We start from the raw sequence: 27,218 nt of genomic DNA, 5'->3' as shown, positions 1-27,218 counted from the left end.
GCATGAGAAGCCTCCAGGGGTCTACTTGGTGAATAACAGATATTAATTTGGACTCCAAATGGGACAGAGGTAACTCTGCTTCAAAGCAAGAAGAGTCCTGAGATTACAGCCAAACAGACTTTGGCAACCAAGAAGAGACCCCAAGATGCACCTGAACAGTCCGACATCACACTGTGCCTCCAGGATCTAGGATACAGGTATTCTTGTCATACATTCCAAATGGAGTAGAAATGACATGAGGTAAAGAGTAAGGAATGCTAGGTTACAATCCTAATCCATTATATAAGCTGCATGACTTGGGCAAGTCTCTAAACTTCAAGCCTCAGTTTTCTGATCTGTTAAATAGGATCCTTACTATTGGGAAAGCTGAGATAAGAACCTAGGACAGTTCCTAGCACACAGGATGTCCAAAAATCTTAAATTACAATATAACCATTTTTCACGGGCCATAATCTCCACATTCTTTTTCAAATAGCAGGTCTAAACTTTTATCTTCTGTTTATACTATCTTTTCTGGTTCTTACATGACTAACTAAATGCTAATGAGAGACTATATCTGCATCAGAAAATGTACTCTCTAACCATGAGAAGAAAAAGACTTCTCCTGTCTACCAGAGAGAGAAGAGCTGGGCCACACACAGCCTTGGCCTCATGAATACAGAGTTTCTAAGCTAACATCATCAGGATATTCTAAAATATCTCTATCATTCCAAAATCAATCTGCACTGTACCCTTCATTTGGATACAGAAGAGAAGTTTTAAGTCAATGAATTTACTTATTTGCAGACCATATCCTGATAAATAGATCTTATCTTGAAAAATACATCTCCAACTTTGTTGACAATCCCTTCTTCCACACTGAAAAATGCTCCTGGAAACCAATTTAAATTTATGAAGCTTCTGGTATTTATGATAAAATGGAAGTAAATCTAGCTGAAGCAAATACCTACATTCCCAATATAACTGACTGTTCACTTAATAGTTGCTGCCCTTAGCTAACACCCAAACCAAGATGCCCTTGCTCAGCCTCCCTGCAGGAATCTGACCACTCAGAAGTAACAGGATAGAGCTGCAAAAGCAGGGGAAGCAAACAGTATTAAATCAAGCAACATAGCCTCTACAGCCAAGGCCAGTACTCAGGGGGGCAGCAGGGCTTGGACAGTGGCGGAAGACTCCACCCATCCAGTACTTTGAACAGAAGCTCTCTTCCAACTGGAGGCACAGAGCTGTTAATCTGACACACACCCAAAACAGAAATGTGGGTAAAAATAAAATTACCACTTCTTTTGTGAGAAGGCCAAAAAGAGAACATATTGAAACAATATTGGCCCGCAGCCCTGCTAACACCCATGCTGCTAAATGACCTCAGCCAGGGACAGGAAAGGATTGATCAAGTTACTTTCCTTGCTCAAAATCTCCCAATGGCAGATCACTGACTATTGAATAAAATCCTGTCTGTGCCCTGGGTTGTGAAGCTCAACCAGCCAAGGTTTTGCTCTCTCTCTCTCTCTCTCTCTCTCATTATTCCAAGAACCCTTCACAAAGGTACACAATGCAGACACATGTCCTCCACACAAAGACATTTCCTAAACTTTCCCTTTCCTTGCCACTCTGCCCCATCACCACAAGCCCAGCTTCTACCTATCCTTTAAGGCAGTGGTGGCAAACCTATGGCACATGTGTCATTGTGGGGTTTTTTTTAAGACAAAAGATGTTAATGTAGAGTTATTTTTTCTAAACTAAAACCTCCATACTCAGGTTTAATTGCAGTGTCAGCACTTTGTGATAAATAAGTGGGTTTGGGGTTGCAATTTGGCACTTGGTCTCTAACAGATATGCCATTACTGCTTTAAGGCTTTTCAAGGCCAAGGCCACAACAGGAACTCTTTTCTTCTTCTCTATCCAAGGCATTTTCCAAATGAGTGTCCTTTCTATTAATTATAATCTGATGAACATAAATACTCTGCCTGTATTATTCATGTTCATAATAGGTCCTGTGCATGTATTCAGTAAATATTCATTAAATAAGGATACTACCTCATGGCAAGAAGAAATGTTTATTCTATAATTTGATTTTTCTAATCTTTGCCAGACAAGTAGTACCCTTAACAGAGGCAAAAGGCAATTCAAATTTCACTGTCTGATTTTTTTCCTCACCTGAGCCTTGGCTCCTAAAAAGTCTTGCCCCACTGTGTCCAGGATCCCCAACATATCTCCCCTGTGCTATCCCTGCCCAAAGCATCCTCTCTGCCAACACCAGCATCTGTTCAGGCTCTAGGCCCCTCAAATCTCCAGCACTCCAAGTGCTAAACAGCCTGCACTGCTGGAATCTTTATGGCACCAGGATCATGGAACCTAAGTCCATCTTCCCCACTATGTCTTCACAAGATTAGCATCATCTGTCCCCATGGGTCACAAAGAACCACCATCTAAACAGCTCCTTCAATTGTGGTAGTGCTCCTTTCCTCAAGACTCAGATGCAAGCCTAGGGTTTGTGGTCTCCCCAAAATCCATTTCTCCTTCCCAATCAAATCCATCAAGCACCACTGGTGCTTGCTCTCAGATGAAACAGCCAAGACATGTCCAAATATCGACAGTGGCCACATTGCAGACTGAAGTTACATTTTACCTCTGACATAAATGCTCTTCTAATCTGCTTCAGGCCTGGGCTGTCCCCTCTGGGTTAAAGTGGTAAAGAGCTCACTACAACTCCTTTTACTACTTAAAGATGAAAACCCTTTTCTCTTACCTTCCTCCTCCTTTTAAAACTTCTGCCCAGTGCCTATTCTTCTACCCTTCCAGTACCTCCCAGGACCCCAGTATCTCAATCTCTTCCTCGCATGGCTGAGACTGACGTTCACCTCTTGGACCCTTCTCTCCCAAAGAGGTCAATACAAATGGATTTTGGTAGATACTACCCAGGGCCTCAAGATTTATTAGTGCTGAAGCCTTGAATCCCTGTCAATTAGTGTGTCCACTATTCTGGGCTGTTCATTCAAACCCTTAATCTACATAGTGGAACTCCAGTGAGGCAGGAAGCACCTTGAGCTTAGCTGGCTGAGCCAGCATTGGAAACTGCCTCCTCAGAGGATGCCAAGTACAGCTTCCTGGCCAGAAGCCTCAAGGTAAAAAGGCAGGGCTTAAAAGGACACTGATAGCTTCACTCCAGTTAGAAACAATCAAGCACACAGGGCAGCTGAGACTGAAGTTTGTCCCCAGGGCCTCAGCCTAAACTTTAAACTGTTTTTTTATTCTGTTCAACCGGAAGTTGTTTTTTTACTCTGCTCCCCCAACTGAGCTCTACTGTATTCTCTCAACATCCAGTCCTGACATGCACTTATAACAGCCTGCCTACTCAGGCCCCAAGTCCCCTCTTAACCATGCCACCACGCTTCTCTTATCCAGTGTGGGTTAAGAATTAATAGCTAATGTGTATTAATATTTAATGCACATAACATTTATTACTTATACTAACACTGGGAGGTAAACATGATATTGTCATGAAGAAACTAAAGAGGCCAAGTGACACAATGTCACACAGTATTAAGTGAGGGAGTTGTAAGCTAATACAGGCCATTTTGAGTCAAAGCTGCCTCATACCTAACTTTTCAGCATACTGCCTAAAAAGCAAGTTAATGCACAAAATAAGCCTAACCACTGGGCTCAATACATCCAAATTTTATTAAGTTCTAGGTTTACTTTCATTTTCAAAAGATCTGAGTCAGGTAAAGCAATAGTTTTAACTATGGAGTTGAAGGATAAAATGGTGTGAGGATTAAAAAAAGAGAACAGAATCTACATGTAGGGGTACTTTCAACTCACCTTCACCCTATTTGTCCCTGCATATTTAAAACACAGCTGCACTCTGCTCTCCATGACCAAAAATATCACCCCTCACATATTTTTAACCAGACTGATGTATCTTCTTTGGGCATTTTTTGGGGGGGGGTACCGGGGATCACACTAGGGCCCTTGCACTTGTGAGGCAGGCAGCGGAACCTCTGAGCCAAATCCCTGGGCCCTTCTTTGGGAATTTTTCTTGAGGGACTTCCAAGAGCTACCAATCTATTGCAAGTGAGGGACTGATAAAAGAGGAGCTTCTAAGATGAGGTCAAGTCATAGATATGGGATATGGAAAAGAGAAGGAGGGAAGATGGATCCTAAACCTATGGAAGGCTAGTGTTCAAGAATTGGAACTCCTCTTTTCCTCTAAGACCTCTTGTCTCAAAGGGAGGATGTGGAGTTCAATTGGTTTCTGAAAGGCAAGAGAGCAAGCCAGCATTCAGAAAAGACTGTCTTTGGTACCCTCAGAACTTACTTTCCATGTCCTGCTAATCTGGTTACCAAGGATAGTTACTTGTATATTAGAGCAAGGATAGCCTCCCAGCCCTGCTGGGGAAGTGATACCCATGTTTCCAAAGAGGATTCTTCAACCTTGTTATGAAAGCTACAGTCAACTTCTACTAAGAATGCTTAGAGGAAACCAGCTCACTCAGTGGAGTTATATACATCAGATGCATTAGTTTGTGGGTACTGTGCTCTGAAAGAAATAGTAATTTGTAATGTAATTAGACTTTTGAGAGTAAATATCTAACAAAGCTACTCTTTCTACATTTTATTTTTGAATATTTTTATTAAATAAATTTATTACATTTTGATCATAGGCTACCCCAAATCTCTAGAGTTGTTAAGTTATAATATGTACTTTTGAGGAATATGCCTCCCATTATTTCAGAGTAATCTGTTAGGTTTCTTGCATCATTCAGAGTATGTAGGTTGATAGGTAAGACAAAAACATGACTGTATTTTGTAATTCTTAGCCCTACCTGAGCACAGACTGTGACAGACATAACTGGTTCCTAGCTGGTAGCTATTTACTCCTTTCCTCTTGTTTATAGAACCTATATTTTGTTCAGAAATCAAGCATTCATGAACTTTAGGAGAAACAAAGACAACTGCCAACTCCTCATGTGAAGGGCTATTACATATACTAGACTTGGAAATTACATGCCCTTCTAGTGACTTGCTTAGGAATTTCTGGGGAAATTATGGCCTTTGACTCAAGAAGAAAAATCTTCTGAAGGACATCTGAGAAAGGTTTTCTTTCTTTTAAAGAGAACTATGTAAATTTGTGCATGAAGAAACAAGCTTTCAGTTGTCAGTTCTGTATGTAATGTATGGAGTTATGGCAGTCATCTTGGACCACAAGGATAATAGAATGGAAAGACACCAAGAATTGAGGCCTTGGAACTTCCATTTCTTGTAATGACAGGCAAAGTGAGAGGGTCAACCCTCTCACCAAGGACAAACCTTAAATGTTTGTTTTTATCTGCCTAGAAGCATTAAAGAACTAATACATTTAACAAGGACTTACAAGGCAAAACCTAGGAGAAGTAGATAATCCAAAGAGATGGGCCCAGAACACAAAGCAGCTTTTGCCCTGAGAGGATGTGCTGACCGGCAAGAAACAGTAGAAAAACTAGGCTATGCTTTTGGCAATGAGAAGGAATGAAGGGAGCAGAAATCAAAGTTCAAGGCCTGCCTAAGAGGGGACTCATATAATGTCCACTCTAAGCTAAACTTGCTCCCAGGGAAGGGCTTTACCCTCAAAGTAAATGTAGCCTAGAAATAAACCATCTACATGCAATCTTAAAGCTCACTAGCCTGTAACCTGAATCCAAGGAATCTCAAGGATTCGACTAAGGTGGAACTGAACTTGCAGAAGAAAGTTGCCATTCTAGGCTTCAAGGAATTGGGGTCCTGGATTAAGCTCTTAAAAGCATTAAAGAGCTCATAAAATAACAAAAATTATTAGCCAAAACCTAGAAGTTGTGAATACAAAGAGGTAGACTCAAAACACAAAGCAGCTTTTTTTTCCACTGGGAGCATTTGCCACTCTGCAAGAAATAGGAAGAATGTAAAAAAAAAAAAAAAAAAAAAAAAAAAAAAAAAAGAAAAAAAAAAGAAAAAGTGACCAGGATACAGTCAAAGGTAACCAGACACAAAGGAAAAAAACACTCCATGAGCAAGACTCATCAAGATTAGCATACTATTGAAACAGATCTATATTTGTGGTACTATTTTATAATGCATACATATACATTGAAACATCAGATGGTACAGGTTAAATATCCTTATTTTTACTTGATAAATCTTGAAATAAATAAAGAGAAACAGACCCACAAAGATCTCAGATATTAGCACTATCAAGGAAACTATAAAACAAATATTCTTATTATGTTCAAAGAAATTAAAGGCAAGCTTTTTCATAAAACTTTAAAGAATTAAAAAGGTATTCTAGAACTGAAAAATACAATCATTGAAATTAAGAAGTCAATGCATATGTTTAACTGCAGATTAGACATAGCTGAATAGAAAATTAATAAACTGGAAGGTAGAGTATAAGAAATTAGACCGCAGGCCAGGGATTTAGCTCAGTGGTGCTGTTGCCCAACTTGCAAGTGCAAGCACAAGGTCCCGAGTTCAATCCCTCCCAAAAAAAAGAAATTAGACTGAATCAGAGCTAAAATTATGAAAAATATAGATATAATACAAAGAAATATAGAAGATACAGTGAGACAATTGCCCGTCAACTGGAGACTGGATAAAGAAGATGTGGCTTTTCTATAAAATGGAGTAGTACTCAGCCATAAAGAATGGGAAACTAGAGTCATTTATAGGTAAATGGATGCATATTGAGGCCATACTCTTAAGTGAAATAAATAAGACACACATGTATAAATACCAAATAGTTTCTCTGGTGTGAAAAACTAAAAGTGTAAATAAGGTTCAACTTGTATAATTGATAATGTGATAGAGGGAGAAAAGAGCTAAAGGAGTAGGGGAAGTGGGAAGGGTAGGGGAAAGGAAAGAAGGGAAAAAATGGAAACAGTCTTTGTAAATAGGGAAGTGTGGAGGGGGTGAAGGGTTAGCAGGGGTACGGTGAAAAAATAAGAACCAAGATACATCATATAAAGGTATGAGATTCCAATGATGAATGTAACTGTACTGTATACCTAAAATGTACCAATAAATTTAATGGGGTGGGAGATACAGTGAGAAATTTCAGCATACAATCAATTGGTATCCCAAAAGAAGAGAAAAGAAAAAACAGAGATAATGGTTAAAGATTTTCCAAAACTAATAAATTGTAACATCTTACAGATGTAAGAAATCTAATGAATCCAAACTGACTAAATAAAAAAAAAATAGTGATAATATTGAGCCACTAATCTAACTGCCTGACTCCTAAAATTCTTAAAACAGGAGGACAAGACAGAAAAATACATTTAATACTTAAGCCATTTAGAGTTAGGGTTCTGTTATCTGCAGCCAAAAGCATTCTAAATGATACTCACAGAGTAAAACAGATACCATTTATTGAATGCCTGATATGTACTATTACATATACAGTATTTTAATTTTGTGTAACTCCCCACAAAGCTCATGAGATTTATATATCAGTCTGGATAACTTATAGATATAAACCACCCCAAAATCTCGGAAGATAAAAGAAAAGGTGATTAATATTTGCTCATACTACAAGTTCAATGCAATTCAGCAAAGGGTAGTGTACATCACAGGCACTCACAATCCCAGGCACATGGCAGCTTTATCCTAACAAAGGTTCTACAATTGATAAAACAGTAGAGGGACGAATTAAATAATATATTGGCTTTTAAAGCTGCCACTCAGGAATGAAGCGGCTAACTTTTGCTCACATTTCATTGGCCAAAGAAAGTTACGTGGCCAAAGGTGTGTGAAAGTGCAACCTTACTGTGTGCCCAGAGGTGGAGAACTGGGAGCATTTACTGAACGCCACTAATAACTACCATAGATATGATCCTGGTTCTCTGAATGAGGAAACTGAGACCCAGAGAGATATTTAACTATTGCTATTGGATTAATAAAAAATGTATTAATACATCTCCCTAAAGATTATTAACATGACTTTGCCCATTGGTAGGGGGGAGGAAGTAGTAAGAACAGAAATGTGGCAGGGATAGGGTCTCTACACATAAAAGCAGAATGCCCAACTGGGTCTCATCCAGTCCATTCCAGAGTCATTTTCTGTAGAGGCAGAGTATGAGACCAAGGTAACGAGAGTGGGAAATATCCTAGCCCTTTCTTTGTCTCTTATGGTAACCAGAGCCTTCCCTATAAGGATAAGATTAGACTGTAATTGGCCAAACAGATTTTGCTGACATGCACTAGAGGCTCCTTGTATTTTTTTATACTCCAGGTACTCTAGATAGGGTTGCCAAGTTTCTTAACTTTGATCTTTGCAGGTTCAGAAACCTTTCCATGGCAAAGGAGACCTAAACTGACAGAGCTCTCATTTCACTATATCCAAACACAGGAGAAGAGGTTGCCTTGCTCTCTTAGGTCCCTAAGATCCTATGAGGTGGATTTTCCAGCCTGTAATTTGCAGAACATTCCCTACATCTTTCCATATCTAGCAATGCCACTATCCCTCTCCCACCTTCAATACCCCATGTGTTTGGCAGGCTCCTTTTACTCCCCTTCCTGCTCTGCATGTGCTGCCTCCACCAGCCCAGTGCAGCCTCCTGCAGACACAGCAGCCCTCATCAGGGGTTCTCTCCCTATGCCAGGGAAGGAGTCAACACCAGGGTTTGTCTGTTTGTTTGTATTTATGTATTTATTTGGCCTGGGCAGCAGTGCAGTGAAGAGGAAAGGAGAGAAAAACGGATGGTGAAGGAGGGCACCCAACAGAAGTTATGGTGGGCCAGGGACCAGTGGAAGAAATATCTCTAATTTCAACTGCTTTCTAACCACACTGTCTCTAGCTACAGCTCCTGAGTGAAGGGTCTGTTTATTACCAGGAATGAGAGTTTGTAACCTTAATTATGTCTTAAAACATTTGGCTGTGTTCGTCCTGAAACTTGCAACAGGAAAAAAAAAATGTGGTTTCCATTACAGCGTCACTCAGGGACTTGTACTGGGTTTGGGATCATTAAAATGAAAACACTGATGAGTAAACCATGCCATTTTGTCTCCAAGACTTACCTCCTTCCTCCACCCCTGGCCCTATTTTATTTTGAGACAGGCTTAAAATAGTGTATGAAATATGGAGCTCATTATCCCCATCTAACAGAATGTTAGCATGAATGTAGATTAAAAGCCCCACGCCAACTCTTCTCCTGGGTTTATAAGAAAGACAATCCTCTGTCTTTGCCCTCAGCAGGGTTCTTTAGAGCACAATTCTGCAGTAGCAAGGGAGAGCCAGGAGGTGCCACTTCCAAGTCTAACACATCTTCATGATAATAACACGGAAAAATTGAGAAACACAATCTTGCTTTTGTGCCTTCTTAAAATGTTTGATTAGAGACTTATAAGACTAAATCCAAACTAGACACACCTTAAATCCATTAATTCCCCAGTTTTCCCATTCTTCCACATACAATTACCACAACAAGACTACTGAGTATGTTAAAGGGGATAACACTAGGTTAAAACTACAAGGGAATACAATGAAACAAGGCCTAGCTTGGGAGTCGTTTTTATTTTCCCCTGACTTCACAAGTGGTTCAGCCATCATTTAACTGTATGACTGGCAAGTCAAATGATCTCTTTGGGCCTCAGTTTCCTCATGTCTTAAGTGAGAGGACTCTTCTTACTCTCTCGTTTTGCTGGGATACAAGTATATACATTAAGAAAACAAGAAATACAAACTTCTTCATTGACTACTGATCTTGTTTGCCCCAATATCATCTTATGACCTGGTAAATTCACTTTCTTTTTTACCTAATCATGCCCCAGTCTTCTCTGATTACACCTTTCAGCTGAATCTCTGGACAGTTTGCTGAGGCAAAATAATTAGAAGTCAACCACAGCCTAGGAAAAGAGAGAGATGAAACTAGTCTCTTGACTGTATCAACAGTCCTCTCTGAGCTGGCCTTTGGAGATGTACTCAGTGGTAGAGTGTCCAGGTAATACTCCCTTTTATTCTCAAACTTTCTAGTCATGGATCCTCTCTGTCCACCTCCAGTTACCTCATCCACACAATGAGAAAATTGTCCTCTAGATTGCAGAGTTGTTGGAGATTTTAGTGATGCAGATAAGGACCTATCATCCAAGGTCTTGAACTAGCCCACTATTCCACTCTCAGCCTATGATATGGTTTGACCCTCTGCTTAAAAATACCAAGACCATCTGAATTATATGTCCTCACTTTTCTTTATACTACTTAAAGAATCATTTTCTAAGCACTCCTACTTTCTTCCAACAGAGGAAATATTTCCCCTCCTCTGGTCTACCACTTCCATCCGCACTCTTTATCCAACCTGTTCTACCTCCTCCGGGCCACTGCCACGCTTTACAGCACTTATCACAAGCTGTTATTACAAATTCAACTGTTGCTTGACTTGTATATTGTCTGCCTTGTTCTCCAGAATGTAAACTTCATGAAGATTTCATGCCTTATTCATGCTGTATTCTCAAAAACAAAGCGCAGATTTGGGATGCCTGGATTCATTGTCATTGCCCAATGTATATTTATTGAATGGGTTAACAAATCCATTTCTGCTCATCATTTTCAAACTTCCATCACTGGTCATCTTCCCCAGCCTCAAACACATTCATTCAGGCCTCCCTTCTTTAACAAAGCCATCACTTGATCCTAATATCCCGCCAACCACCACTCTATTTTTACCTCACATTTTCTGACAAATTTCTCAAGCAAACAATATGTGCTTGCTGCTGTCTCGTCCTTACCACCTCCTCCCACTACAATCTGGTTTCTCCTGGTAAAGCCACTGAAACAATACTGTAAGTAGTCACCAATGCCTTCTGTCACCAAAATCTTCAACATTGTGCCATCTTCCAGCACATGGGGATCCCTAATTGCCCCCTTTTCTCTGTTCTCATGAAATTATTGATTTAGTTCTCTTATTGCCTGTGTTAGTTACATCTCTTGTTACTGAGACAAAATATCCAACATCCAAAGTTAGAGGGAGAAGGGGTTTCAGTCCATAGTCGGCTGGCTCCAAGGCAGGGTGGCAGGGCAGCAACAGTTCATGGTGATTGAAGACAGCAAAAGCAACAAGAGGGTTTAACAATGACTTTCTGCTCCTTTTATCTTATTCAGACTACCAAGATTAGGGTGGTACCAAAACAGTCACTCATGTATAGTAGTTTAGTAATTGCATCACACATTCCAGATTTAACTACCTTTGAAAAAGACTGCGTGAGGCTTTGGGGGACATGTAGACATAAGCCACAACCCTGTCATTAAGGAATATTCTTCTCGTCTCTCAGATCCTGCTTTCCTATGTCAACACTTTTCAGAGATCATCTACATTATTCTCATTTCTCTCTATACTATCTTTCCTGAACTAATATCCATTACACTGTCACTTCTAGGCAGAAGACTCAAAATCATGCATCTCCTAGCCCAGCTGTTCCCTAGAATCACAGTCATATTTCAATTGCATGAAGGAACTGGATACTTTGTGATCTAAAACTCAAAGATTCTACATCGCTTTTTCGACACCATCAATCCAACTTCCCCTTTTGAACTTTTAGTATAACTATTACCACTCCTCCAGTCAAACCTAAACATGGGCTTTTCCACTATCCTTCAATATGAGACATAAGACATTCCTGTTGCTCTGACATCATCTCACACATCCTCCTCTTCCTTCCTTTCCATAAACCTACTCTTGTCTTCATTTCCAGTTTTCTTTTCTCCAGTTCTTCTTGTGTATTCAGATTCACCTTTAAAGACCATTACCAGCAACAGACTCTTGTGCTCAGGAGTTTCCTGTAACTTCTCCTTGTGTGTTACCTTGCACATCCATTGAACGCCTTCTCTTTAGCTATGCATCCCCGTCAACCTTCTCTGTATCTCTGTCCATGCTTTACTGACTTGATGGGCTGACAACACCCTTTTCACCAAATTCCTATTCATCCCTACATGCCTGAACTGAAGTATCAGATATTCTGAAAAGATATTACTCTGACTCCTATGAGCAACTAACTATTCTGTCCTCCTAAGCAGGCCTTGCTAATTTCACTTGCCAATGTTGTTGTAAAACACTTTTCATGCACCTGACTCTCTCCTTTGATTGCGGCATCCTAGGTTCTGCTTCTTTGCATTTCCACCACCTAGTCTCATGCATGAGTACTGTTCAACACATTTCCAAATAAAATGCTTTTACCCTGCCACCATTTACATGTAACATGACATGTGAAAACGAATCTATATAAAGTGTCCTCAGCCTCTCCAAACTCCTTCAACTCTAACTGCACAGATGCTCTAGGCAGCCTGGTTCCGTTGTCATTCCCTAAGCATGCTCTGTATTCTCTGATTTCCATCCTCATAATTAAGAACTACTAAAGCTTGAGTCAGTTCTCTCCTTTTTATTCTACCTGTCATTTTATCATTGTGTTATTTGTTATGGTCTATTTTCCTGACTAGAGGATAAAACTTTGTGAAGACAAGAACACTATATTCTTCAATTCTCTACTCTCAAAGCTCCAAATAGAGCAAAGCATATGGTAGGCCTCAGAAGATATTTATTGAATGAATGAGCATTTCTTCATTCAAACCAAATTACTTCTCCCTTTTATAGATTCACACATTCATTGAGCAGCTCAACATGAAATAAAGCCTTGTGGCATCACACAGGTACACTGTAGGTGTTACAGTCATACATTTTGTAGATGTGGCAGGTGTTGTCTTCATGGGACCATGAAATGTTAGAGCTAGAAGATATCTTACTCATTAGATGATCCATAATTGCAAAGAGGGGCCATAAGAGACCTAGAGAATTCCTGTCGATCCTTGGTCGTTTATGATCCTTCCAGGAATTTGAAACTCCTGAGAATCCAGGGCTGTTACATATCCCAGTGGCGACAAACCTGTGGCAAGCATGCCTCTGCGGGCACGTAGAACCCTCTCTGTCGGCTTGTGAACCAAGTCATCGCAACATCACCCCAGCAGTCAAGCATCAAATGTAGTAGTGGCCCCAGGCAATGGATGATGTTAGGAGCTGTGACTATATTCCAAGAGGAACTTTTGCTTAGCTGGTCGGTACACTGCCAAGGATATGTATATATTTGCTTGGACTGGCTGTGAGTTTAAATATATTCACTTGTATTAGCACAAGATCTTAGCTTTGAATTTTCTTATGAAAATTCTTTAATATCTAACATTTAGCAGAGATGTGTTTAGACAAAAGATATTAATGTAAAGTTGTTTTTATAAACTAAAACTTCAACATTCAGGTTAATTGCAGTACTGGCACTTTACCATAATAAGTGGGTTTGGGGTTGCAGTTTGGGCCCTCAGTCTTAAAAGGTTCACCATTACTAATATGTAATTTTTCTAATGCCACTAACAGGAACAATATTTACTGTTTTGACAGCTTCTTTGATAAGAATCACCATAGTTGGGAATTCAGATGGCTTTCTGACCATCTCCCACTGGCCCTTTGTGCTCAGTGATCACTAATAAGCCTCAACAGAAGAACAGGCCCTGGGAGGCCATGCCACACCCAGCGAAGCACAGTTCTGCTCGCCGTTGTTGCATTGTGTTAACCTCCACCCCACTGGACAGAAACCCCACTCCAGGACCTTACAGAGAAGCTATCAGTGTCCTTCCCCCAGGACTTGGCCTAGATACATCATGTCTGGTGATCTCACCACAGACAAGACATCTCAGTGATATACTCTACCATCTGATGACAAGGGAGATGGCTAGACACCCAGTTCAACATGCGTGCGGAAGAGACAATGGATGAGGGTCTCTAAAACCTGTATGACAGTGAGTATAGGAGACTAGACATACTAGATGGGAGTCCAGAATCTTGGATATAGTTTGGCTTTTCCCTAAGCAGTTATATGGCTTTAGCAAAGTAATTAACCTCTATAACTTTGTTTCCCATCTGTGAATGGGAACCAAAGTAACCTATCTCAGAGAAGAACAATAAGTACCACAGGAAGTAAGATATTTGAAATTATTAAAACAACACCACTCTCTTCTTAATTCCTTAACAATACTATGTTAAGCCATTTCTGGAGAGTATATATACTTTCAGCCAAAGTTATTTATTAGGTTTCCATTTAGGATACACCCTTGAACTGGGTATGTAGGTGAAAATACAAAAGGATGGTAGGGGTGAGGGCCTACCCTCAGGGATGCTCACTCTCAGGGAAGGAAATGGGCCTTTAAACACCACTAAGTTCCCTACTAGCTACAGAAATCTAGGAGGACAAGTACACACATACTGAGCACTTCCAGTGCTAGGTTCTTGTCACTCCTCACAACAACCCTTGGGGTATGTATTAATCCACCCACAGGAGCACGATGGAAATCACTGAACACTGGCCCTGTACATGTGTTCATGTTTCTGAACACAACCAGGTATTTTTAGTTAGGGGAGCTTTCCATGGAAGGGAAGAATGTGAACTATCTGTAAGAAGGGGTGGTGAGGGTTCAGTCATTTTGAGAGGAAGTACAAAAAAAGGTGAAGGTTATTGAGGAGGTTCTGATGTACAATAACAGAATTGTTCTGTGATGCTATTTCAGGTAGTCATATTTTCAATCTTTATTAGAAAAGAGGTCTGGTCCTTTCTGAAAGTGGTCTTGCACCAAAAACCAGTTAAAACCTAAGTTAAAATAACTTCTTTCTTATGAGAATATTCAGCTCAAGTGGAAAGATAATTACAGCCTAAACCTCTCTACTTAGAGAAATCCAACACAGGAAAATCATTCTATGTACTCTTCATACACACACTATGTGCTTTCCTCTTCTTTTACCCACTGACTACAGGAGGGAAAAAACAAGTCACAAAAATGGAACCTAAGAAGCCTCACATCATATTCATCACCCGTAGGCAAGAGTTACAAGAACAGGGCAAGCCATCCCAAGGTGAGTATTCAGAGCCCATGGCAGGGCAGCAACCAGTCCTAACAGGTGTTCTAAGCAGAATGACCCCCATGGCCAGTGCTGTGCAGACAACAGAGAAGCAAGCAACTCAAAGACAGGGCATGTGTCAGTGAGTGAAACTAGGGACCAGAAACAGGCCATAAGCATGGTAAAGACAAGACTGAAGAGAGGCAAACACAAAGATCAGAGAGCCCTAATAATCAGGTCCATATGGTTCAACTACATTCTTGACCCTGCAATGCACCTGGGCAAAATCAATCCTTGGATTAGAATGTCTGGCACATTTGAAGGTTGAGACAATAGATGATCAACTGGGGAGAGGTAGACTTTAGTGAAAACCCAAGTAGATTCCTGGCCAAAGTAAAGCCCAATACCTTGAAGCATGTGGACAGGTATTCTCTCTATCTCCCTTCCATCTCTCCTGAAGGAAGAAAAGGATTTTCTTTTCTCTGCCTCTAACAGAATATGGTCAACATCCACCTATTGTCTAGTAAGAGCTACATTAAGCAAGAAAGAAAAGGTTTCTTACCATCCCTATGTCCAAAACTCAGGCATCCAGAACTGAGAGCTATAAACCCAAAGCAATCTTGACCAGACAACCTCCTTGAAGGCAGGTAAAAATTTTTTTCTGGTAATATAAATAAAAGCCAAAGTTTAGTTAAGTTGTGATGAAAAATGGTTGTATGTAATTCCTAAAGAAAGTTGCATAAATTGTACCCAAATAATTTTTTTTGCACTTTGTGCCTCAATACATTCCTGTCCTTACTCCTGTGTTTACTATTCTCACATAGTAACCAGTTATCTAATTTATTTTGTTATTTTGCCCCCAAGACATGTTGTCTTTACTCTCTGGTATCACATTAAAGGATAGCCAACAAGCAGATCCAACCATGGCTGCCATTAGCATCACCTACAGAGCTCTTCAATTTGGTCAGTGCCCAGCTCCTTTCCAAGTAATCCTAATGGAATCTGTTGGAGGAGGAAGGAAAGGGAGAATGTGGACATTGTGCTCTCTAAGAGTTCCCAGTGATGGTGACATACACTGAAGGATGAGAATCAGCCGACTTCTGGTTCAGAATTCCAAGCAACTATGGTAGCCACAGGAATGTGGACAGGGCACCAAGAAGAAATTATCAGCCTAAAGCCTATGTTGTAAATTCAATCTATCACTTAGATTTTCCAATAATTAGTCATTTTTGTATTTTTATAACCATTTTCACCATCAACACATGCCTCTTATGCTGTGATTTCTTTGGTATTGTTTTAAATGACTCCATTTTTTACTTAAATTTATTTTTTAAAGAAATATGTGGATAGAGGGTAATGGCATAAAAAGGCAGGAAAAAAATGCGGTTGCTCTAGGGTGGAAAGCATTCAAAAGTAGAGGGCAGGGAGGGGAGGGCACACTGGCCTAGGACAGCAATGAGAAGGCATGGAAGCTTGCTGACCGGTTGGAGAGCAACAGGAACACCAGAGAATGGAGTATAGGAAGCAGGTAGCATGAGGATGTGTCCTAAAAGGAACAGTGGGCATAGAGATAGGCCATGGGGGGCAGGGGCTGAGGGGACAACGACACAGACAGCAGACATCTAGGGTCAGAGATTAAAGCAGGGCAAGCAGCAGAGTATAAGGGAGGCTAGAGTAGGAAGATGAAAAGTGAGGTGCAGACAGGGCTTAGAGGACCTGTACTAGATGAGGCACAAAGTGGAGAGCTTTGTAGAAGGCATTGGGCAGATTACCCACTGGAATGTACCAGGCAGTGGCCAGCAAGAGAAGCTCAAGCAACATCTTTAAATCACCTAAAATCATCTAATGGACTACCAGTGTAATTGCTCCTGCAGGCTGGGAAACACTGCCTGAAGCATTATGAATAAAGAACATCAGCCTTTTATTCTTCTCCCTTAGCTACCAAAAACATTACATAGAAACAAGGAAATGTAAACCCCCACTTTGTCAGGCCCCCTTGGATATACCAAAACAACTAAACATTATTTATCTTATGCTTCCTATCTACATGAGCTTTGATGGACAGTCCCCATCCTGACAATCATCCCCTTAGCCAATATCTGTAAGCACAGACCACAGTCAACATAGTTGACAAACAACCAATAACACGCACTTTAAAACAATATCTGCTATTAATGAGAACAAATCATCAAAATGTAATGTCTGAGCAAGCTGGCAGTTTATTATCACATAAATCCTTGCATATAGTTCAGGAGAGGCCTAGAAAATGATGCCTTTTATTTTTTAAAACCCACTGTTAGCAGAATAATGATGAGGGAGATAAAAGATTGCTCTGCAATCAACAAGTGTACACTGTTATTTCTTTGTAAAGTTTATTTCTGCTCCATGATGTGTTCTGTTTCTTCCCTTTTCCTAGGTGTGTCAAATCACACATTAATTTATCCTCCAGTCACAGCCAAGCAGATGACTCAGGAAAGCACACAGCTTGTTGATTATTTCAATTTCCTGAGCTAAACATCATTTCCTACCTCTTTTCATCTCATTCTTTCCTTTCTTGAGGCCTGCTACTTTCAAGATGATATAAGGCACAACAATGATGAAGTAAAAATGACATAAAATTCTAAAACAGATGAAGGGAGCTAAATTCTGTTACCATAGAGATCTAAGAGAAATTTTTCATCACTCTGAAAGGTGGATTCATTATTCATTCATTCATTCATTCACTGAACATTTATAGAGCTAGCTCAGTACCATTTATGAGGTAGTTTAGTCCATAAGGTGTGCATTCTCCATGCAGTGTTAGTTATTAAAGTTGCCATATCCACATCGTCTGTTTGAATAGGATGTGAGTGTGGACAAATGGACATGCAGAATACCCATTAACTAGAATGGAGCAACATCATCAACATCCAGCTTCCAGAATAAAAATCAGATACACTATGCAGTGAGACATGCAGTCAGGAACTGCTAGCCTAAAGCCTCACATTAAGAAAACCCAAAAGACACTGTTTATATGAAAAACCATAAGCTTTCATAAGCCACACATAGTAACCAAACAGGTATAGAAGAACACACAATTCTGGTAATCTACCTTGCTATCCAGAGGAACAGGTCAATCTATCAATCCATAAATTCATTATGGGACACTGTTACATGGAATAAAACAATATATTTTCCCCAAAGTTTATCAATATTCCCAATTTTCAGTTTCATGAAATGAGGGCAAATCATTTATTCAGGGGCACTTAGTAACAAAGCCAGACTTGAACCAAAGTTTGCAATTCATGGACTCAAACATTTTATAAAAATTGAAAATAAACTATTTATATAGCTTATATATTATCATTTCATTTCTTTTAAAAATTAGTATGATATGCTAGCTTTATCACATACAAATAAATGTTTAATTCACATACACACAAAATCATCTCTGGGCCTGCAACAATTCTTAATTGGACTTTTTCTCAGCTTTTGGTTATTATATACCAACTCTATATGTCTTTCCAAGGATGTCTGAAGGATAGTAAGAATGAACTGTCTTGGTAATGAAAGCTAACATTTAAAGAGTACACTGTACATGCTGGGCACTGGGATAAGTATTCCACTTGTAGTTTCTCACTTAACCCCTACAGCAACCCTCTAAGTTGGTAAGACTGCCATCATCATCTTTTTACAAATGAGGAAAAGGGGACACAGAAAAGTTAAGTAATTTGCCTGAGACCACACAGATAAGGGAGTGGTATTCTTCCCTCTCCCCTAATCTGTGATTTCCACCACTATAAAGTTTTGCTCCTTTCTTAACACCATCATCTCAAGTCCAGGCTCACATGGGTCTGTTTCTCAGAGCTAGTAAAAGACTGCTTTCTGCAGTACTAGTTTGGTTTACTTCATCTTTGATTTTTCCCCCATCAGGGTCCTGGTTCTCCTGCTCTTGGTAGCTCCCTGCTTCCAGTTAGCACTGATCTCCTGGCACACCTGAGACTGCCCCGATGGAGATGAACACACCTTGGAGTTTGTCATAGGGCTTCCCCAGGACCATCTTTCCCACCAGGGGTTTGGTCTCATTCTTGCCAAAACTTCTTAAAGGAGCCAAAGCTCTTACAACACTAAAAAAAAAATCAGTTACTAAACAAAGTTCACCACTAAAAAAATTCACCACTAAAAAAAGAAATCAGTTACTAAACAAAGTTCACAGTAGCTTTTCCTTGCAACAGAATGTCTGGATTTGTGTGACATTACCAGATTTTGATCACAAACAGTGAAAGAGACTAAGATGCAATAAACTTCAGAAATAAAACTGACTCTCCTTTTCTTTTTTACTAATCTCAAATTGTGTACTGGCTCTAACTATAGATAATCAACAAAGGGAGCCGCCCTCAGGACAGGTGCTGTAGCTCTGTGCTGCTGAGCGGCGGGAAGGGGAATTTAGCATTTAGTACTTACCAACTGTGTGCACTAGCTATGATGTACATGTTTCACATGTATGAACTAAATGACTCCATAGCAACCATAGTAGATAGGTTCCATCATGCCTATTTCACAGATGAGTATCAAGCTCAGAAAGACCACAAAAATCAACCAAGGGTCCTGAAGCTCAGTGGCAGAGCTGAGATTTGAGTATACTTTGGTTTGCCCCCAGCTGCTCAGCACAGTGACCATTCTTCTTCCTGCACTGTTTCTCACATGCTCTGTGGAGAACACAGCAAACCAAGGCTTCACTTGTCTTTGATATGATACTGAATCTGATGAAAAACCTAGCAAGAAATATCATCGTACTGTGATCATACAGCTGCACCCCAAATGGCCCCATGCTCCCCACACCCAGCAGGGTTGTAAACGTCCCCAGAAAAACAGCCTTTCTTTACTTTCCATGGGTTTCCTACTTGCTGCTTAATTCCTTCTTTTTCTCTCTTTTTGTTCTTATACTCTTCACTGCTGTCTTTTCTGTGTATGTCTGTTGCATTCATATATTCTCTCATTCATTCTCTCTCTCTCTCTCTCTCTCTCTTTCTCTCTCTCTCACACACACACACACACACACACACACACACACACACACACACACACACGCAGAAGATACCTCGATCCAGCAGCCGAAGCAAGCGTAGATACCAGAGATACCACTGGTCCCAGAAGCGGTCCGTCATCCCACCCTGAACTCATCCTTCACAGCCAGTCCCCTGGGCAGAGCCTCATCCCACCACCAACTCAAGGAGGCCGGAATCGCTGGAAGCTGGACTCACACGCAGCCTGTCTAAGCAAATGCCTGCCTGCAGAGACAGCCACCGGTCCTCCCACACAGAAGCTGACTGTGCCGGGAGCCTGTTTCACAGCAACAAAGGAACAAGTGCAGAACAACGCAGTGTGCAGACTGAGCCGCATGGACCCAAGGGGAGGTTGGAGATGCGGGGGAGGATGGGGGGGCACAAAGAGAGGGTTTGAGGCGGTCCTGGGAATGAAAATCCAGTGAAGGCCATGTCTTAAATTTCACTCCAGTATCTCCCACCATCCTGGCTTTCCCTACTTCCCACATAGAGGCAAGTGGCTCTCCCAGTAAGAAAGGTGTGTGGAAAGCCAAAAGCTCAGCCATGCTGGACTCTGGGGCCAGTCCAGAAATCCAGAAGCCTGACTGCCTCCCTACAGGGACTTCACTCATGACTGTGAGGCCTCCACAACCAGGAAAAAACTCCAGACTCTCTCTTCCTATATCCCACAGTCATGGGCTGAAATTCTGCTTGCTGTTTAATACTTGCCTGGCCTTGAGCAAGCTACTTCAGTTTCCTTTGCCTCCACCTCCTCCTCTGTGAACTGGACAGAACAGTATTTGCTTCACACATGTGTTGGAGACTCAAAGGAGGAATATGACATTCCTGGTAGATTTGGCAGACAGAAGGTTCTCCTTATCCTCCTGCCCTTCTCCCTCTTGCTGAATCTTCAGTGCCCACCCTTCCACCCGTGGTGGTTCTCCCTGTGTCTGTTTCCGCACCTTTTGCCAACTTCCCCACTTAGCATCAAATCCAAAATTTTCCAATACCCAACTCAAATGCCACAGAATCCAAGCAGCTTTCCCTGCTCTTCCCTCCTTTTTATCCCATCGTTTTCACATCACTTTCTCCTCTGTATATTACTCATCTCCCTTACTTGGACATGCACCCCATAAAAATAGGATCCGGTGTTCAATCATCAGAAACCCTAATATAGTAGGCCTTGGACTTCCCAAGTGCTCAGTGATTGCCAATTGAATGAATGAACAAGAAAAGGAATCAGGGTGCCCCTGGTGGCTTCATTTTTATGTCAGAGAAAAGAGTGGACTGGAGGGCCCCAACCCCTGGGCACTATCCACAGCCTGCAGAAAGGTGACAGAGTTCCCTGTCTTTGCCCTTCCCAAAATCTTTCATATAGCAGGCTGGCTACATACATGGTAAGCCTGTAACCCTAAAGACTGAGAATCTTGCACACAAAAATGAAACCTGAAGGGACTCCAGGTCAAGGACCCCCTTAGTCTCCAAGGCTAAAAGCTATCTGGCAGTCACAGTTTTTGTACAGCATAGCCCATACTCACATCCTAACAAAAATATTGGCAACCTAGGCCTCATAGTCTCCATTAGAGCAAGCCTCCCATAGCATCTGCTCTTCCCAGGAACTCCAAGATATGACAGGCTGCAGATTTCTGGCGAATTCAGACTGGGGAGGAGGCATGTCCAGGGACCAGGAGCTAGGAAGGAAAGGGAGAAAGCAGGCAGAACCACAATCGGCACTGCTTAGTCCCTGCCCAGCACCACCACTGCCTCACTGTTCCTTTGTAAAAGGCAGCTTTGGGATAGAACAAACACCACCACCCAAGAAGCTATCTCTGAGGCTCTGTTAATAGTATTTTGTGATTACCTTAAATGGACAAGACTGCAGCAAGTAGTTAACCCAAGAATGTAAAGCCCTCTTTTCTCCAGAGAGGTGACAGTCTCCCCTTTTGTGAAAAAAAAGAATCCATCACTCACAATATGGCCAGTATTTTTCAGTTCACAAAGTACTTTCACATCCATCATCTACTTTGAGCCTCTGAGCACCCTTGCAAGGCCTGCTGGAAGGGAATCACCTACCCCTGTCTGCAGAGGAACAGGCCCATGTTCCTAGAGGTTGGACAATTTGCATCAAATTGGTCAAATAATGTGTAGGATCTTTGGAGCCCAGTTCCCTCCAAAATGCGACATCTTTCACAGTTGGCAGCACTCACAGTGGGGCAGGACCTGGGAAAATATTCCTGTTTGCCATCAGCAGTCTCATGGAGGTTCCTCCAAGTAGCAGAGGGCTGAGTATGGTCATTTATCGACGAAGAACCTTTCATCTTTTTGTTTGGCTCCAGCTTATGGCTGCCCAGGGATTGTATCTCCAATTATTGTAATGCCAAAGTAACTTCTTCTAAAGAAAAAGGCAGGATTCCACCATGGCATGAGATGAGACCAAGAGGGGCTGTGGGAAGAAGGTCAGACTATGAAGCAGATGGTTCCAGTGTTATGTGGACAACACAGAAATTACGGTGCACTGATTTGCTCGAGCTTTTGGACCACATCCTATTCTTGGGCCTGGAGAAAGAAGCTGACTGACTCTGTTCCACTCCCTCTAGTTATCCAGAACAAAACATTCCATACAACCTCATGTTCATAGGGAAACGGAATAAAGATTGATAAAGAACATCTGTATGAGCTCTTCCCCTATACATAGTGAACCCAAGAATATAAGCATTATCCATTGGGTCAGGCCCAGGGGGAACCCATTCAGCAGGGAATTTTACTCAAGACTGGCTTCAATTCATCAAGCTTGGCTCCTTGGAGTTCCCCAACCCACCAGTGCTCATTTCTCCAACTCCCAACAGAGCCTCAAAAGACTTTAAATGCAGCCCCTCCAAACGTCAAATAAAATGTTCCAAGAGACTGCCAGAGTTGCCATTTAGCTGTAGTGCAATTAGAAAGGACAGGATATTGGCCAGAAAAGAGCCTTATTAGTAGGATTTTGTGTCATTGTTGCTGTTTTGTCTGAAACAATTCTTCCACAGTGGCTCCTTCTTTCATGATAGTCAAAGAAAGCACAGCCATTCCTGTTGGCATGGCTCCCCAGCCCACCCTGCCGGCTACAGAGACATTCTCTCCAGAGACAGGCAGTGTTACTAGGCCAGCAACACCCATGCACTGCAGAGAGTACCCGTCGGTATGCGCAGCAGTTACCCAGTGTCATAGCAGGGATGTGTTCCCTTCTCTTTGACATTCCTTCTTTCCTTGGCACTGTTCTTTCTTCTTTTCTCCATCCTCCCCAACAGGAAAACACTATGTTCCTGATCAGAGAAAGCCGGCACATGTAGATATAGCAGAAGGCAAGCAGCACTGAGGGAGGGAAGAACCAATCACATACCAAATCTTTCCCACTCATCTACTGAGACAAAAATGACCCCTGTTCCACTGGCAGAATCAGCTAGCTCCTCGGACACATGTAGCTGTTTAACAAGTGAAGGCCACACAAGAAGTGGCACAATTGCTGGTGTTCACAAATGGGAGTAAAGACTATCTACAAACATGGTATTCTCTCCCCACCCCACCCCAGGAAGCAGGCTCTGCCAGGCTGCCATTTTGCCCTGCAAGCTGTAGTTCCATTGCAACATGAACCAAACACTTCAGCAGACACCATCCTCAGCCACCTCCCACAGCACTTCTGTCCTCTCAGTCATTAGCACCCAACTAGTGAAAGGAAGCTAGTGGCAACACATTCTCAGAGATGCCATCTAGGGGATAGGATGGACACTTGCCACACTTTGCAGTGAAAGTCTGGTGTCCCCAGGTAAACAGCTTCCTTAGGCCCACATCTGAGGACAGTATCTAAAGCAAGCATCATCTAGATACTGAAATTCAAGTCCACCTACCCCCTCTCCCAAGAGGCCTTTTCCAGCTAACCTCACACATTCTCTCTTTCAGACGTTCTCGAAGTTTAATAGATAGCAGAATCACCTTAGAGGGTTGGTTATCCACGCAGATAACTAGCCTCACTCCCAGAGGCACGAATTTTTAACAAGCTCCCCAGATGATTCTGAGAAGTGATCTATCTGCTTCTGTTGCTGTTCTCCTCTTCTACCCTCAGCACTGACTTCATTTAACTGTTTCTGTTGAATTCAAGCATGTACCCCACTTGTCCCACACCTAGGAAGAGTACTCTGAATTCCCCATCTGGATAGGTTCTCGAGGAAGCTAAAGGGAGACTCAGAAGAGGGTCCCTGTGGAGGGCTTTAGACATTCCTCTCTGGAGGACAGAAATCAACCTTGATACCCCACAGGCTCCAGAAAGCATTCATGTAACCACAGTTTCACCACATATCTATATGATGGCTTTAAATGTCACCTCAAATATCAGGCCAGGCAGCAGGAGGGAAAGAAAGAAGCTAATTAGCCTGCCTTGCCCTGGCTTTTGTGTAGCTTTCATGTTGCTCACCTCTGACCTGTCATGAGATCTTTAACTCTCCCTTAGCAAGGAGACTTTATATGACCTTTCACTGCTCTGAGCTCTAAACCACACTGTCAAATAGGGGAAACTTAATACTGTACCTCCCTTATGCCCCCTGAGGATTTCCAGTTCCCCCAACAGTCACTAAAGTCACCATGCTGCACTGAAACTCTTAACCACAGGAACTACCCCAACAACCCCTACCCAAAAGCCAGACTGTTGCCTTGGGAAGCTTGCCCATCACAGGCCCCATTTCCTCTTGACTAAGTCCTATAGGAGTATTACGATAACTTCATCCTTTCTAAGGCATTCAAGATGACAGCTTAATATTTAGAACTTCAGGAAATACATTTTGGCAAGAGATAAACCTTTAGTCAATGAAAGGCAAGTAGAAGTCTAAGACTTAGGGGGCAGTGAGGGGGTGGATACTTGGGATCAAGGAACAAGGAACTAGATCTTCATGGGCACAGATGTGTGTGAGCCAGCCATCCTAATGATGGCAATTCACAGGAGCTAGGGCTTCCTTTACTCTCCCTAGCCCACTCTCCTGACCTCCCTACTCAGAACATGAACACCTGCTTGGCTGCTTCCCCTAAATCAGCAAAAGTAAAAAGTAGTTCTTCCTGGAAAAAAGAAAGAAAAGAAAAGTGAAAAGGAAATGAAAGAAATAGTTGGAGAGACAGTCTCAGAACCTGGCCCAAGAGTTCTAGATAATCCATTATCACTTCTTATACTTCCCTTGCAGCCCATAATATGGCTTCTCCACCTCACTCCAGTGGGAGCAGTTTCTTCACCAATTAAAGGAGGTGGTGTGACTCCACAACCTAAAGATACTTCAAGCCAAGGAGCTGTTCACCCCTCAAGAGATTTGGCTTTGGTTATGTGCACCACACCACCCTGTGAGTGCCCACCATCGGCAAATCAGGAAAGCTTAAGTTGCCAGTCACAACTGGAACCTCACGCCTCACCCCACCCATGTGCAGCCTTATTGTGGAGCATTTCTTCCTTCTCCTCTCTTTTCCAAAGCCCTTCTCTAGCCCCTCCAAAAACATTGCCAAACAGCACCCATTAGGACTTCTGCCCAATAAAACCAGGTACCACCTTCTGAGGACTAAAGTTGACAATAATGAATGTGAAGTTCAACAGGATCAAAAAGACTTCACTGTATCATCAAATACTAAAATTGGTTAGCATATATCTAGAGATAATATTTTTTGTACGTTCCCTCAGATTTACTCCTTTTTGTAGAAAATTTAAAATTTGTGTGTTGGATAGGGCAACCCACTGTTAAGTCAGAATATTGAATTCAAGAATACCCTGATACCCGCCCTCCAACACACACACACACACACACACACACACACCAACCTAGGTAACAAGATTAGCTACACACCAGCTAATCTGAATTCTCTATTCCTTGGTTCTTATTTTCAAAAAGAAAAGAATCACTTCAATGATTATTTCACCTTTCAATAAGTGAATTCTGTTTCTTGAAAGTAATTCATTCCCAGAATCTTCATAAATGTTTATACTCTTGCTTATACTATTCATTTGTGAGCCTTTCTGGTACAGGGAAAAGGCCTAGACTCTGGAATCAGACCAACTGGGTTCATATCCCAAATCTTTTCTCCAGCTAACTGAATAACTTGGGGCAACTCACTTAACTCCCTAAATCTTAATTTCTTTATCATTTGTATGAAGATAAGGCCAATCTTACAAATCGTGAATAACTTCATGAGAAAAAAAAATAATATACATAAAATGCAAAGCGCTGTACCTGAAATATAGTGGGTGCTTAATGAAGGTTAGTGCATTCTCCTACCCTAGTAAACAAGTTCAGGTCAGGTTGAAATTCTCAAATCATGGAATTTACCTAGTCAGATAAACCAGTTAAAAACAATATCCACTTTCACTAGTCATGACTGCCAAGTACCCTCTTGTACTTCTGAGTTAGGGGAAGTTTACTACTCCACATATCACATGTTTTACAGAAGGGGACTGATTCTTAAATCTTACATTTCCTGTAATTGCGATGCTTTCTCCATGAAAGACAAAAAAAAAAAAAAAAAAAAAAAAAAAAAAAAAAAAAAAATCCCACTACCATGCATCCGGCTTCCTTCCACCACAACACAGATCCGTGATATACTCAACTATGAAGACACCTTTGACTACATCCTTATGAGCTGTGTGGGTAACACTCAGCACTGAGTGGGTGAGAAACTAAGTTCCTGATGGAGTGCTTACAATAACGGAGTGAACAACAATGATCTGCAGTCCCTCAAAGTCCATTAATTCTGGCCTCACTTACAAATACAACAAAGCCCATCAAAGAGATCCATGAAAAACAATAAGAAAAACTTGTACATTTTTGGGGTGAAAAGGTATTCCCAAGCAAGACCCAGAACTCAACATATTGGCTTGTATACATATTATTTTTTAAACCTCTGGAAGAATATACACATTACCTAAGGAGAATAGAGGGCTGGGCAACAACAGAAGAACTACTTTTCATTGTGTATCTTTTCACACTTTTTGAACTTTTATCCTTGTGCTAGATTGTCTAACTTTTTAAAGGACATTTTAAAATAATTGAGTCAAAAATAAATAAAATTATTCTTGGAGTCTGCTGTCACTCTGTGAGAAGACTAAGAAACATGGAGAACCAAGGATGCTGGTGAGCTCTCCAGTTAATGCCAGCTGCCACCTAGCACCAACTGCCACCATCTGAGCAGGGTGACTGTGGAACAGAACACCTGGTCAAGCCTCAGAACCATGAGCAACAACACACTGCTTGTCCAAGTCACTAAGATTTAGGGTAGTTATTATAATACAAGAGATACGTGAGCACGAAAAGCA

At 41.4% G+C, this 27,218-nt stretch overlaps 1 protein-coding gene across 17 annotated transcripts in view; it reads right to left on the bottom strand.

Annotated features, from left to right (window-relative positions):
• Kalrn (kalirin RhoGEF kinase) overlaps window positions 1-20,227 on the bottom strand; it is a 584,665-nt gene extending 564,438 nt beyond the window's left edge. For 6 of the 17 annotated variants that reach the window (XM_010618178.2, XM_010618187.2, XM_010618192.2 and 3 more), the window contains exon 1: window positions 19,960-20,227. In XM_010618178.2, coding sequence (XP_010616480.1) covers window positions 19,960-20,026 — 67 coding nt within the window. In that variant the 5' untranslated portion in view covers window positions 20,027-20,227. The remainder of the gene's footprint in view (window positions 1-19,959) is intronic. The other 11 variants (XM_010618200.3, XM_019206724.2, XM_019206728.2 and 8 more) reach the window with 2 other exon arrangements.
• Between the last annotated feature and the right edge of the window lie 6,991 nt (window positions 20,228-27,218).

The sequence above is a fragment of the Fukomys damarensis genome, unplaced genomic scaffold (genome assembly GCF_012274545.1).
Source record: "Fukomys damarensis isolate Sample0158 unplaced genomic scaffold, DMR_v1.0_HiC HiC_scaffold_24, whole genome shotgun sequence".
Taxonomy (NCBI): Eukaryota; Metazoa; Chordata; class Mammalia; order Rodentia; family Bathyergidae; genus Fukomys; species Fukomys damarensis.
This window is presented reverse-complemented; position numbering and strand designations above follow the sequence as displayed.